Below are 15064 nucleotides of genomic sequence, written 5' to 3' on the forward strand. Positions count from 1 at the left end.
ATAAATAAACGTGATGTTTTACCCAGTGCTCTCCCTGATGCTCTCTATTGGGTAGTTTTCTAAATAGTCAACATTACATTAAAAAAACCCCATTATTACTGATTCCTTCCTCAAAAGGTTTTCACATGCAAATTCTGCAGTCTGAAAGTGCAGAAAAGTGTACAATCATTTCGCTTTCCAATCTGGAACAGACAGATAAAGCAAAAAAACCAACATGTGGAGTCACAGCAAGGTTCAGGAAAAGGGAAGGAAAGAGAAAACTGACTTAAGGAGCGCTCTGGTCCATGGTTTTGTCAATGAAAAGTGTTTGAATACGACTAATAGTAGTTTTTTTAACTATTCTGCAATCACCAATGGAAAAAAATAATCCTGTATTAACTTCTACAATCCAATGGCACATTAAAAATAAACCTATCCAGTTAGTTTTGAATGTATGCAACAGAAACAAAGGTCACCCTCCTCAGAGAAGTATGAAAAGCCCAAACCAACAGACGGAAGCTGAAGCGGTGACAACTTGCATCCTACTGGGTAAGTTTAAGCATCTCTTTAGGCACTTCACTGGTTCATTAAATGCAATACAAAATAAAGCTATAAATATCAACATTTTGTGCTCTTAGAAATTAGTTGAAAGCAACAGAAAACAGCACAAAAGTGTGACATTTTTGGCAGCTTAATTCTTCCCTTCCCCAATATTACTGGTTGTCCAAGAATGCTTTGTTTTGGGGATGCTTTGGCATCTCAGTATCAGGTTGTCTTAAGCCGTAAAAGCTAAAACAAAACTGCTAGGCCTTAGACAATAAAGAAATTTGGTTTTAAAATTTCTTTATGGCTATGTAAGAAGGACACTTTAGCAGTGGCATGATAGGGAAAAAAGCTTGCTTTCTTTTTAAATATTGCACTTTTCTTTTGTTCACTCACACTAATGCATAGAAACTTCTTTAAGTATTAAAATTTCATGCTATGAAAAGGTTATGGGAAATAAATTTCTACACATCCAATATGAAAGAACAGATATGCTAGCCTGCCTTTACTTTCCTTAGTTAGAACATTGAGAAAGAAGAGAGTGCAAAAAAACCCACAACCCTATTTTTGGTCAGCCTGTGTATTAACTTTATAGGTGCCAACTAAACAAATTGCAACACGTGATGAACATGGATATTGTAAGGACAACTGAGGGTGACTGTCAGTAAAACAAGATTATGCATGATTGGAACACAGTAAGTGTGGCTGAAATGGGAAATCGTGAGGCCTCTTCTCTTGGGAAGGGGCATGACAAAGCAGATGAGTTTCGCACTTCAGTAGCATGCTGTAGGATTTATCATGATTGATTTCACATTACAGTGTGCTCAATGTTCACATCCACATCTCACGTCACCTTCGACTGCTGTAGTAAGACAGTGACTGGCAAGCCTTCTCCAGGAGACACAGAAGAATCCAGTGGGCAATTCAATGCAACGCAGCCCGCGCGTCTCTGTCACGAGTCACGACGTGGTGGTGTGTTCTCAGGACAGGCAGAACCCATCTCCTGCTGGACTCCACTAATCTGAAAAATGATTGCTTGGAAAAAGAAGTCCCTAAGCACTTCACTCCGGTGCTTAAAGAACAAAGCGGTAGGATTGGATATAACAAAACCAGTTTCAGGATCCTGACCACTGCGCAGAAATCTGGCCGGAAACAATGCAGAGTAGTGCTCCTCAGTGTTACTTTTGTTATCATTAGTAATGTTAAGCATCAAGAAAATAAAACACGTCATTGCACATTACAGCCGCCAAGAAGCACGGCTAAACTTTGACACTAGAGAATTGAATAACCTGATGCTACATCACAAACAGCTTCTGGTGTGTATCTATTTCAAAAGGTCTTTACATACTCAGTAAATCTCCTTTACTCCTGCCCAGCGGATGCTTCAGGTTAAGTGACGAGTTATGGCACGAAGGGCATACAGAAGTTCCGCTTGCATACGAGCTTCCATTAGAAGTAGATTGACATGAACCTGTTAGAAATTAAATGAGCCGTTTAGTTCACCTCTGAATGCAACATTATTTATTCATTTAGGCTAGAATTTATAGGCTTTAGTAAAGCATCACTGCAAGAACCCACGTCCTTTCTCCCTGTACCCTGCTGCAGGACTCCAGTTCCTCTCCAAACAGCTGTGTCGTATGCCAATGCCAGACCACACCACAGGACTGCAAGGAACTAGCCTCAACTGCTGCTTTGAGCGATCTTCCATCTCAGAAGCCCCAGTAAAACCATTTTTGTATCCTAATGGCATTAGTTCTCTATAAACTTTATTTTGTGTTCATTACTACCACGTGTGAACGCTATATAGGAGCACAGCCTAAGGAATGGTTTACCTGCCAGACAGGTTATCAGGCACACAGGCACTGACTCTTGTCAGGAAGCATTTACCTTGGATGTGCAAAGGCACGTTGACATTTCTACTGATGAAACACACCATGAAGATTAACTCATATGTACGAGTTAAGGTCTTTTTTGATCCCCAAATCCCAAGTATTGGCACGGTTGACTGCTTCTACATTCCCAAGTTTATCTACTTTTCTTTCACAGTTGTCAGCTCAATTTTATGGAGAGATCACTCAAAATGATAGCAAAAGAAGAACTGGCATTTCCAGTACACTAAGAAGTATTTTTGTAAAATTGATACTTAACGCTCAAGGAATTCATCTCATTTGTTTTTCTCTGGGTAAAACCCGTTTGTTTCACAGATGCTGTATGTTTAGGTGTCACCATACTTTAATTTCTAAACAGCATGGGGGTCTCCACAAAGCCAGTTTGGCTTTGAAATCCGTACCTTCTCCGAGTGCTTGAACTGACGCCAGTAACTATCGTACATGCGCTTGGTAGTCCTCTCTGGGTAGCAGGTCACTGTCTTTATGTAAACCTTCAGGCTGCGTTCAAGTAACTGATTAACTTCTCCATAATCATAGTCATCATACCTAAATAACACAGGAAAGCATTCTGTTGGATATAAGTTTTTAAAAGCATGGTCTTTTGAAGCATTATGTTTTTATGTTTGGGAATTGGAGCGTTTATTATACACACTACAAAACCCCCTGCTAACAGAGGATCTAAATAAAAGGCTCAGTACTAGGATGCTGTTTTTCCTGAACGATGGATATATGCTGGCTTCAGAAAAGTATGTCTGTAATAATTTCCATCCAGATTCATAATCATTTTCTCCACTGGAAGCAAAAGTTATACTGATATGCCAGCAAAACCATTCTATCTTCCAGACTGAGGTATCATCTCCATTTTAACACCTGGAGTTTACAATAATGCTTTTCACATGATTCAGTTTTCATTCTGTATACACAGTTTAAAATGCACTCCTAAAGCCATGGGATTTTTGTCCATACCTGATTCCATACATACAGTGGACATAGTTAAATAAAGCTCTTCGTAGGGTAGTTGTATCAACATCTTCATGTGTTGCCATAGTGTTATACGTGAGGTTATATACCATCCGAAACTTCTCATCGAGGAGATGCCCAATATCAGAATAAAGCCTGTTTACAAGGGAAAAGCCATGATTTTCCCAAGTATAGTCCTGCAGGAAGAGAAGGAAATATATAAATGTACAAATGAAGTCGCTACCTGATCCCCTCTATAGCTCAATAGTTTCGTTGGCTTCTAGTTCTAACTTCATTCCCTTCAGAAGATACGCATTTTGATCCCTCCATCCATATCACCTGCTCCATTCCCCCAGCTTTCCAGGCAGTGAATATCATACTGCAGCACCCCACCTCCAGCTGGGTATCATGAGCCTACAGAAGAAAAAATCCAAGCTGTGCCACTCAACCAGTGTCATTCTATGTTGGAGGGCCTGTAAGTTTAAAAACTTGCTCTTCTTGGAGGCTTTGATGGATAGCTCTGAGCAGAGATGGAGTATTTTGACTTCCAGCCAGGATGTACAATCATTGGTAAAGCGCTAAACTGTCCTTGAGCAAACTAATAAAATCCATGCCTTTTTGGTCTTAGACAAGCACCCAGACTGCAAGGACAAAAGCTTGCCTGCTCTTACCAGGAATGGGAAATCTTTGCAGACTGGTGGCCCAGCATCAGCAGGGAGAATGACCCTGTTTCAGAGCAGTGTGCAACCACTCTCCATGCTGCGGTTACACAGAACACGTTAGTTTGCCCACATCCTTGGCGAGTGTTCAATCATTCAGTAACTGATGCTATCTTTACAATCGAGGGCATCATCTCCACGTCCTTCCCGTGTCTGACTGATTTCAAATGTTACTGGTGGGCAAGGCTCCTCACCCAGGTGCTTTAGAGACTGCCCCCCTGATGAGGACAGTGGGGAGGAGTACATAGGACAGCATACAACTGCCTAATGCAGGCACTCAATAATGTCTGAAACATGCCACATCATATCTGGCCTCCAGCTGCCACTTCAGAAGACTCTAAGGCTTGTTAGATATATGTGGTACCAAACCAGCCCTGTAAACGTGTCCAGGACACCTGGGGCACCACAAAAGCCTCTGAAAGCCAGAAGCCTCAGGAGGAGGAAAGTGCTGTTTACTAACAGCAGTTGATCCATACTAACAATGAAAAAAGAAGAAAACCTCATTTTAAAGACATTCTGCTGTGTATGGAATAGCTTTTTCTATTACTAAATTTAAAACCCAGAGATAAAGTCAGTCTTGTTTTATCAGAATAAGTATTAGATTTATTTCAGGGTCTGGGGATGCTACTGCAATTTGAACAGCATTAACAGCAGATCTTTTAGGAGGCTTGGTATATACATTTAACCGCTTAAGAGCAGGACTTACTAATAAAGTTAAATTATCAAGGTGACTCCTTTGAATGTAGGCTAGAAGCTGTCCTGTTTATTTAAGAGCAGAGATGTTTTAGTTCCAATTTCAACTTCTGTAGAGCTTTTTTCCATGGAAGCCTGATGCTCCTAAAGTAGTTAAGCAGAATGTCTGATTTACAGGCACTCATTCTGCCTTATTCTTTTTGGCAGTATCTCTCTACTTCAGGCTCATATAAAGACCAGAGAATAAATTACCCAGATCAACAGAGACTGCTATATAGCTAAATACATTTCCTGAGCGTGATTATGGATTCTTCATTTTACAGTCTTAGATACATCTTCTGACCATGGAGTTTTCCTGCACCCGCTGTGTTTTTAATTGAAATTCTCTGATTTGCTTTAAGATTTCTTCCATTGCTTACAATTTATTGCTAGACTGCTGATTAATCTATAAGCTGGAACAGAAGCACCCAGAAAGTCCCTCCTGTTATATATATTATGAAGTTTATGAGTCTGGTCATGGAAAAAGATGCCAATATGTAAGAAAAATGACAGATAAAATGATTATTTTTTTCTTTAAACAGCACTAAAAAAATATATTCAAATATAGCCACAAACTTCAGTAATTGTATTTAGGATCTCCTTTTCTTTCCTGACATTTAAAGTCCAGTGATTTGGGGCATATATGAGAATGATACTCACCAAACTGCTCTCATATATACATGTGGGTTTTGATAACCACTGGACAGAGAATACTTGATAAAATGACAGGAATAAAGAGTTCTTCCAGTGGATTTTTTCCTACAACATCTGAAGGGACAGCGAAGAAATTCTTTCTTTTCTGCCTTTCACTTTTATGCCAGAGTTAGTGATATGCTTTACAGTTTTCAAACATTAATTCTGGTAATAACTGGACTAAGACTGAAAGCTCAATATTCACTTGTCTGAATAGTAAAATACTCATCTCAGGTATATTTATGGAAGCTTGCAAGTTGTTTAACGGACCAGAACAAGAAAAGGAGCATGCAACAAACATGCCCCACTAGAGTCACTTCCTGCTACTTGCCCTGTCATGAGATATACAAACACTTTTCAGTGAATGTATGGTAAAGATATAGTACCTGAGCTCTGAATGTTGGCAGATGATCTTCTCCTCGCCTTGCAAAGTCTTTGTACCCAAATCCAGGATCTTCAATATAGCGGGAGACATCTGTAGAAACTATTTCATCATCAAATGCTGTGAATAAAACAGCAAAATGCTTTGCTTTAGGCTAGTACAAGAGTTAGTGCTGACTTCCAACTACCACCCTACTACAGAGCTAAAGAACAATTTTAGAAGTTGTGCAAAGGAAGAGAGCGGTACGAAGGAAAGGAACATTTCAACCCAAATCTGCTTGTATGGGATCCATCCCTTTCATCGAGCCAACTAAATGTCAGCTTACACCAGACATCTAATGTACTTCTAAAAAAGGGGAAGAGAGGGCTAAATTCTGTCTGGAGGTGTGCTTTTCTCTGTGTTAACTTCTGAGGGAGGCTAGGTATCTCAAAGCAGGAAGACAAATCCCATTAGTAAAGTTACTGTGCTAGGATAAGAAATAGAAAAACGTACCCTTCACAACAGGCTTGCTATGCTGAGCAAGTGTGGTGTCAGGAATTACACCAGCTCTGTTCTGTAACCTGGAGTATGAGCAACCAGCAAGCAATGCCACACTCCACTTGTAAATATCAGTTGGAGATTATATGAAAGCAAAGAGCTCTACAGTACATCGGGCTGAAATTCTGCTAGAAGCTTTAGTAACCAAGCATCTTCAAAGAGCTCCAAATCATGTCACTAAGCAAGCGCAGGTTCTCTATCAGGAATCAATCTTTCCCTCCCAAATAAACAGGTGGCTCGATTGTGTAACTACCTCCGCAGAAGTTGACTACTGCATAGCTGACTGCATTTGACCCTGATGTTAAAAATCCTGGCTTGCTTCCATATGCACTGACAGAACAGTTGCCATATGTCCACTGTTAGCACCTTGAAAAGTCAGTTAATCTAAGAATTGCAGAAGTGCTTTATCTCCTCTTTGCCTCATTAAACAATCAAAACATAACTGTGTAGGAGGAAGCTCGCACAACATCTGCTACAGCAAATCCTGCTACAGCAAATCCTCAGCGAAGAAGAACCCTGCACACAAACGTTCTTCTCCCCTGACAAGGACTGTCTCCCATGAAAGGGTAAAGGCCCAACACATACTGACTCCTCAACTCAAACCAGCAAAAGGCAAAGAGGAAAGTCAACAAAACTATCAGCAACCCCATCAAAAAGCTGCTTCTGTCCCAAGCTCCTCTTCTGCATACACTTGAAGATGCAGAGACTCATGGAAGTCCTGATTTGATAATGAAACTGCAATGGATGTTTGTTTATCTGTTGGTACTGTCTATCCAAACGAAAACAGAACAACGGACAACGTCCATTTCTTAAAATCCAGCCATGATATTGCTGGATGTATCTTCTTTCAGAGATTTTGAGAGCCACAAAGCAATCTCTGTGCTGATCCACAAAATACTCTTTCTCCTTTTTGGGCTTAGTGCACAAAACCAAATACATTCAAGCACATTTGGTCTGAAGCTATCGAGATCTAATACACACAGTGTCAGCATCCCAGTGTCAGTAAAATGTGAAGCATTTTAAGGGTTACTACTTAGAAAGACACAAGCTGTCATCTTCAAGTAGCCTAAACTATCAGGAAATGGCTGGAGATTCTGATTGTCTTCTGTATTCTTTCTTCAAACGTTTTCTTTGGAAAAACAAACCCACCTTCCTGTCTACAGGAAGCAGATTTAACTGTAGGGTTTGTTAGAGATGAAGGCCTTCAGACCATATGAAGAATACTGGAAAAGAAGCTTTCAGCTCAGAAGTTGTTGAACATCATTCGAGAATAAAAAACCTGCCTAAAAATCTCTACCACAACACAGGCAGTGGAACAGCCCAGCAGTGTGATCACTCAGAATGGCAAGTCAGAAATGTCCTTTCCAGGTGGGCAGTAAATAGTAAAGGTGCTGAGTCTCCTCCCAATCCATTTCCTGAGCTAAATGTCGTATCTGAAGGCTACGTATGAGTGTCATTGAAGTTCTAAGCACTGCAGAACCTAAACCTGTGAAATATTACTGAGTATCTACAAGAGTGAATTAATCTGAAGATACAGGGCACATAAAGAGAAAATTACACCCAACTTTTTAGAGAAGCCTGCAGGCTTTTTTTTGTTAATATACAAAAACTAAATTTCAAGTAGCCAAAAGGGTGGTGTTATTTGCCAATCAAGAAATCTAAAGCAGATGTAGCAAGTGACAGGACCATCCTTACTACACTCCTACTAGACAAAGAGAGAATGAAGACATGGACAGAAAAAGCTGTAGTCACTGAACTGGCTTCAAGTATTTAGTTCTTACAAAGCACAAACAAAACGGAACTGGAAAAGCACAAATACCTCCACTAATTACTAGCAGACTCTCCTTCTTCTCCTTTTCAAAGCGAGTTGCCATTTCTTCCTGAGAGGCTTCTTCATCCTCTTTATCTTCTTGTAGCCTCTTCATCCTTTCCATTAAGGCTTCCAGCTCACTTAAAGAATCTGCAATCTGCAAAAACACCATGACATTCTGCAAAATTAGAAGATAGACAACATGTGTCATCTTCAGATTTCATGCTTGACAACAAACCTTCTCAAAAACAGATAGCAGCAAACACAAAAATTCAAGCCAGACGCATTTTGTCACAGACAGCACAGACAAACAGCTTCAAACAGCTTTCAGACAGTGAGAAGAAGGGAGCTGGGAAGGGTTAATCTAAGATATCACAGTAATTGCCTGTGGTGGGATTAACAGTGGAAGAGGTGGTGTTTGAATGTGGAAACCACAGTTGCTTATAATACATATTCCATCACGTAGATGGTTTTGGGTTCTGTGATCTGCACTTATCATTCAGATTTTTCATAAGATAAATTGTTCGGGTTTTCTTTTCCATCTTTTCCTTTTGATTCTGTTTTTCTGCCCATAGCTATAATCGTTTTCTAGTAAGCTACTCAGCAAGAACCAGAGTCGGCAGCAGCCCCTTGTCCACCCCAAATGGGGAGTAAGACACCCCTGTGATTTGAGCTACAGCCCAGAAATGTAAGATACAGCAACTGAACTGAGTAACCACATGTGCACATTGTGCTGCTAATTCTTTAAAACATATCTAGTGACTCTAATCATAATTCTGATCTTCCATCAAAGGCAATGAGGCCAGTTCCTCAGCCGGCATTAATGCAAGGACATGTCTTCAAAGCACTATAGAGCCACTTTCAGAAAAAAAATCCCACATTTAAGTTAATTAGCTAGTAATCAAAGTTCTCTGTTGGTTGATACATGACTGGAACACCAGCATGAAGAATTAAATCATTTTATTTCAGAGATTTCCTCCCTTCTACATAGAAGTGTTTCAGACTTGACCTGTTTCGTGATTGTAGGCCTTGAAGTAAAAAATCATCATTATCATGATGATAATTATTATTAAGATTATTACTATTACTTGTGTTGGGGCTTTTTTTCTTTTTTTTTCCCCTTGTCGTGGTTTAAGCAGAACCCAGGACATTACCCCATTTCTTTTTTCATTCCACATGTCTGGAACATGGATGACACAATGCTTCAGTCAGCAATGCACTGAAGAAACTGGGACTTTAAGCTTTCAGCTAAAAGCAAAGTTTTAGTCTTGCCCAATGGGTTGTGAGATTAACTATCAAAATCCCCTTGCTCTGACTACCATCCACCGTTACAATGTGGTTTTCAATAGGTGACACTGAAAACTGCTGGAGTGAACATGAGAGTTACCAGACCCAAGCATTCCAGTAAAGTAGACAAAATCTTTCAAATACCCGGAAATTTAAACAGGAAAGAATGGAAGAAAGTTTTCTAATGCAAAACAGAGGCAAGCAAAAGAATCTTCTTGTAACACTAACCCCAAAGTTGCTACTTGTGAGGGATGCATTTTCTATGTTGTTGTCATTGGCAAGATCACAGACACAGAAGTTGTTGACTGCTATAAGTCTGACTCCATTAGATGTATCCGGATCTCTCTCTGGATTAATGCCACTACCAAACACAAAACTTGCCAAGGCATGATAATGTGCCAACAGGACAACAGCATGCACCAGTTCAGGAAGAGACCAATTATTTTCCCCAGTCTTGACAAGTTTCTGAAATGAGAATAAAAAAAGTGTAAATATAAGATTTCTTTTGGACCCCAGATTTTCTATAAGCACTTTTAAAAAGGGATCAATTCCTTTCTTCCAAGAATACCACATTCCTCTTGCACACAAACTCGCACTGATTTAAAAAAAAGAGACACCTAAGATCTATCACCTCTTTTCTTTTGGGGTTATTTTAGCCAATGCTATTCCTAAAAAGTAAACCCTGTTGGCTTTGTCACACAGGAGAATTTCTTGGCTTATTTGATGTTCTAGTGCTTCCCTGAATGTTTTAACCTAGGGTAATGAAGCCTAACCAGACACTTGCATAGTTCTGAGCAGTTCTTATTACTGGACATTTACTGCTGTTACAGGGCAGGACTAAGCAGGTACCTGAATGTGCTCTTTTGTGATTAGCCAGGGCCGGTGTGCAAGGAGCTTGTTTATTTCGTTCAGATTTTTCAGTCTTTGGGGAATGTATTCCAAACCATTCAGCCACTCTGCAATCCCACCAGTCTTCAGAAACTCATCCACGTGCATATTTATTAGGTAGGAACACTGATGTCTGGCAGCAGCCTGAAATAGTTAAAGAGAGAGAAAAGTGAAGCACATTAGTGTGTAATTTGATTTTGTTGCAGGTAGAGGACACACAAACCCCCAAACAATTCAATTCCAAAGGACCATATTTTATATTGCATTTCTATACATACAGAGGATTCTCCAATAAAGATACATTTCATTACAGTACTTTGAATTGCAGAATCAAATTTAGGTTGGAAGAGAACTCCAGAGGAGATATGGTCCAAGCCCCTGCTCACAGCAGGGCTGACTTAGATCAAGTTGCTCGGAGCCTTGTCCAGACAACACCTCCATCCTTGGAGATCACACAACCTCTACTAGTGCCCATTGCAATGTCTCAGCATCCTCACGGTGTGTATCTGGAATTTACTGTGACTTGAGTCCACTGTGTCTCCACTGACTGCTGTGCACTGAGGGTTAATATCCAGAAATAAGGTTACACAGTTTTAACTGCACTCTGTAAAACCTCACTCTAGTGGGCATGTGAGAAGTGTAGCACTGTGGGAAACAGGGAAACATGTACATTGTCAATTCTCCCTTCTCACTGAAAACCTCTGGCTGGGCATGCTTTATTCTGATGAAAATCAACTACAAAAATTCACCCCCTGTCAAAATGTCACATTAGTCTCTCCTTTCTAAAGTCTTCCTTTCTTCTTCTCTTTTAAATATGCAATTCGAGGTCATAGAAGAAAATATATAGCCAGTTGGTACATACCATTATAGCAATGTAGTGCCTATAGGGCAAAGGAAGGGGCCCATCCATGCGCAGCATGTAGAACTGGCTGCGGAGGAAAGACTCCAGGTACTGAGTATGGATGCTCATGACCTGTGTGATGTTGTCCAGGCGGCCAGACGTAGAGTATTCTTCCACAAGAAGATTAGTACGTTCATCCAAACCATTTGCTTGCATAACCTGGAAAATATGATGGAAGAACTTAACAGAGGAAGAGATTTTCTCTAGCTTTACCCCTGCAGAGAAACATACTGCACTATGAAAGGTTTACTTGTGTACAAACTTAAGGGCAATGCTGGATCCAGATGTATGTTTGTAAATATACGTGCCTGCATGTGTGCAAATACGCACATAGAGATGCTACTTGTATACTAAGAACTGAACAGCACTTTACACTGTACCTCTGTTATTTTAATATGTTTCTACAAAGCCCAAAAGACATTTTCTGTAGATCTTTCCAAAACAGCTGAACTTGCAGATGCTTAATGTCAAACCTGTACAGAGAGCTGGAAGTAAGGAAGAGCTAAATGGAAGATCGAGTCTTTATGGAAGTCAGCCTGTATAGACACACACCACCCCAGCATTCAGCCCTAAAACCAATTTCAAAATTAATGGAGAGGAACTGGGCTATGTAACCAAATTACAGAAACAGCCCTGGCAATCTACCCCTTCTGCGCCTGTATAATTGAAGGGGAGATCAAATGCTAATTTGTCCATAACATTCAAGTATTATTTAGAATAGGAATTTAATGCTTTCTTTAAACAAAAGCTGTTCTTTAATTATTCCAACCAATCCAAACCTTGGGCACAAGATGAAATGAAACAGCAAAAGACTAAGCAGCTCTTGCACTGCAAGCCCTGACACAATATTAGTGCTATTACTCAGTGTTTATCACCAGGAACAGCCGTTCTCAACATGTTCACCACTGAAGTTACAAGCACAAGAATAGAATACCCAGTATTTATTCTGAAACAGCACAGTATTAAACTAGCCAGCTTACTATTGCACACACCATGAGATGAGAAAACATTTTAGCTGGTTTCCTGCACATGAAGAAAGTGCCTAAAGCCAAGAAGACACAGTGCTTTTGCTGAAATATTCTATTTATAATATATTTTCCTTCTTTATGATGGGCTGATGAATGGACCGTGTCTCAGATATTTTCCCACCAAATCTTATATAGAAGTTACATACAAAGAAACATGCGACCTTTTCATTTCTCACCACTGTACCTGCCTGGTTTAATTTGTGGGCCCAGAAAGAAAGGGAAGCAGCAGCTACTTAGCACTTAGGCAGCTCCATCATTTAGCTCTTCACTATGGCAGCTTTTCTAAAATGATGCCTCCTTAGTTTTTCTTAAGATTTTTTTTTTACCATTGGAAATTTATTCATTTTATTTCACTTACTACTCTATACCCCTTGCTCCAACCCAAGGAATCCTCCTTCTTCTTCAGCAAGCGTATCACCTCCCATGTATTTAAGAGATCTTTGTCGTGTTTAGTAGTTTCTTGGGGAAATCACATTTTTAGTGCCCCTGGTAAGGTTTCTAATCTTCTCCAGCTTGCCAGGAGTTTTCCTTGTAACAGTACAAGTTATGAAGAAGAAATTCTGCTGACAAAATTGAAATATAATCCTGTAGGACTGCACTGTTGCTACGTTAGGCATAGCAATATGCTGCATTATTGCTTCTGAGATTTATCTCCACCTATATTACTATCCTTTTCACACTGTATATATACTTCCTCCTGATTTATTACCATCCGTGGATCCACAAACATGTTTTCTTATTCTGCTTGTAAAGCTTTATGGTACTTTAACAGGAACCTTTACAATTAGATTGTTATTGCTCTGTCCGTATTCCTTCCATTACGACAATAAAGCAGGCTTTGACACGAGCAGTATTATTATAAAGATTTGTGAGATATTCAGTGTGTTACTAATCTCTAACTACATTCTTCCTCTCCACTGTATAATTTCATGCCAAGGAACAGAGGAAAAAGGTGTCTGTTTGCTTAACAAACACCATTTGACATTTGTTTGTGATACTGAATAGCTGTTTTATCCATACAGGTGGAGGTTCCCTCCTTGTACTGAGTAACCACTGGGGTTACTCCTTTCTGTGAGCTACTGTGATTCCTCCTTGCACCCTTGGCTAGTGCCTTCACCAGGTGTATCAGCTGTGAATTAAATTCATTAACAATTCTCTCCAAATACATTACCATTTTAACTACAATCATTTTTCTACTTTTTATATAATTACTGACTTCTTGAGAAACATTAAGTTATTACAAAGTTTGACTTCTCAATTTCATCTCACATTTCATACAAGAGAGAAATCCTCTTCACAAGTTTGGCTGGCTGGAACTCATTCTTCTCCCCTCTTCCCAAGTCTAAAAGACTCTTTCTGACCTCTCCTCCTTTTTGCTTCCATATGTTTTCTTGTTGCCAGCCTTTACAGTCTGTTCTTCTTTAAATTCAAACCTTGCCAGTGAATAAATGTAAAAAGACTCGAAGAACAGCAGCTATCTCATCTTTTAAAATGCCTTTTTGGCCCTTCTAGCATGTGACTTACCTGCTTTTAGAAAGTGCTTAAAACAAAACGAAAGGTCCTGGTTTTATAGTTGGCCATCCCACACAATTAATTGATCAATAAGTAAGACTGTGAAGTCTGAGCTCACAGAGAACAGCATCATAGCAAAGTTTCTACTTACTGCAGCAAGCTACAAATCAAGGCTTAAGTTGAACATTAAATCATGGGCAGAAGTCTTGAGTTTGAAGTCAAACCGTACCTTTCAACCATAAATACTCTCAAGAACCACAGTTGTGGTCTGAGTTAAGTCATATTTTCAGGTTCTCTCAAACTGAAGGTCAGACACAGCTCTGAGAGCTATATAATCATACTGCTGCATACTGGATAGGCCTCCCCTTAGGCCTGGCATTAAGAGAAGTGACCATCCCGCATGAGAATAGCAGAGCCACTCTCTATTCCAGGAGTGCTGGCAACTGAAACGATGTCAAAGGGCACCACTTGTGTGGAAGGGCAGGGTGGTTCTTACCCACTGGAGCCTGCTCCAGAGAAACCATCACTTCCGCTTGCAAAGGAGCTCATCCGAGTACCATAGACAAGCAGCATCATAAAACTGTCTTTCAGTATTCCCATCTTAAAAGGTGCCACCTGCCCAGCCCAGCTAAACCGCAAACTTACTTCGTTCTCTGGTATAAAGGCACTTGGTCCTCTTGTCAACGGTGGGGAGACTTGCACTCTTTTTTCCTGCAAAACAGTCACATAACTCGGTCAGTGTCAGGAAGAACATATTAACTCACTTTATCTCATCAGATGAGGTCTTTGAGGCCTGGATTTGGTTCTCTTCCCAAGGCCACCAGGGTGTTTCACAGCCTGCCAAGGAGCTGAAGGCACCAAACCATGTTGGTCAGATCAGTTTTGCAACATTTGGCATGATATTAAAATTAACCATTTACTGGATTGAATGGAAGTTTGGAAAGTGGAGTAGGGCAAAAGAGCTACACTCAGTAAGTGATAAACAAGATACCATTTTCTTCAATATCAGCATCTAATGAGATCCTCAGTGTTGAGAAAGGTGTAAGCTCTTTGCGTGCCAGATACCGGCATGAAAAGCACAGTCCATGCAACCATAAGACCCAGTTAAAGACTTCTCCTAGGAACCTGCTGAAACGGCTGCCTTGCTCAGCTGCTGAGCCCAGAACCCCACACACAGCAGAAGCCTTGGTGTGCAGACCCCAGC

General features: G+C 40.2%; 1 protein-coding gene across 1 annotated transcript; it reads right to left on the reverse strand.

The window, feature by feature from the left end:
• Nucleotides 1-1050: 1050 nt before the first annotated feature.
• On the reverse strand, nucleotides 1051-14568 carry SESN3 (sestrin 3). Its single transcript, XM_010013096.1, has 10 exons — nucleotides 14506-14568; nucleotides 11282-11479; nucleotides 10381-10563; nucleotides 9760-9996; nucleotides 8254-8401; nucleotides 5902-6017; nucleotides 3378-3568; nucleotides 2813-2957; nucleotides 1871-1993; nucleotides 1051-1543 (listed from the first exon to the last, which is right to left on the reverse strand). Exons 2-9 carry the CDS (start codon nucleotides 11474-11476, stop codon nucleotides 1907-1909), a joined length of 1302 nt encoding a protein of 433 aa, XP_010011398.1. The 5' UTR covers nucleotides 11477-11479; nucleotides 14506-14568; the 3' UTR covers nucleotides 1051-1543; nucleotides 1871-1906.
• Between the last annotated feature and the right edge of the window lie 496 nt (nucleotides 14569-15064).

The sequence above is a fragment of the Nestor notabilis genome, unplaced genomic scaffold (genome assembly GCF_000696875.1).
Source record: "Nestor notabilis isolate BGI_N333 unplaced genomic scaffold, ASM69687v1 scaffold21914, whole genome shotgun sequence".
Taxonomy (NCBI): Eukaryota; Metazoa; Chordata; class Aves; order Psittaciformes; family Psittacidae; genus Nestor; species Nestor notabilis.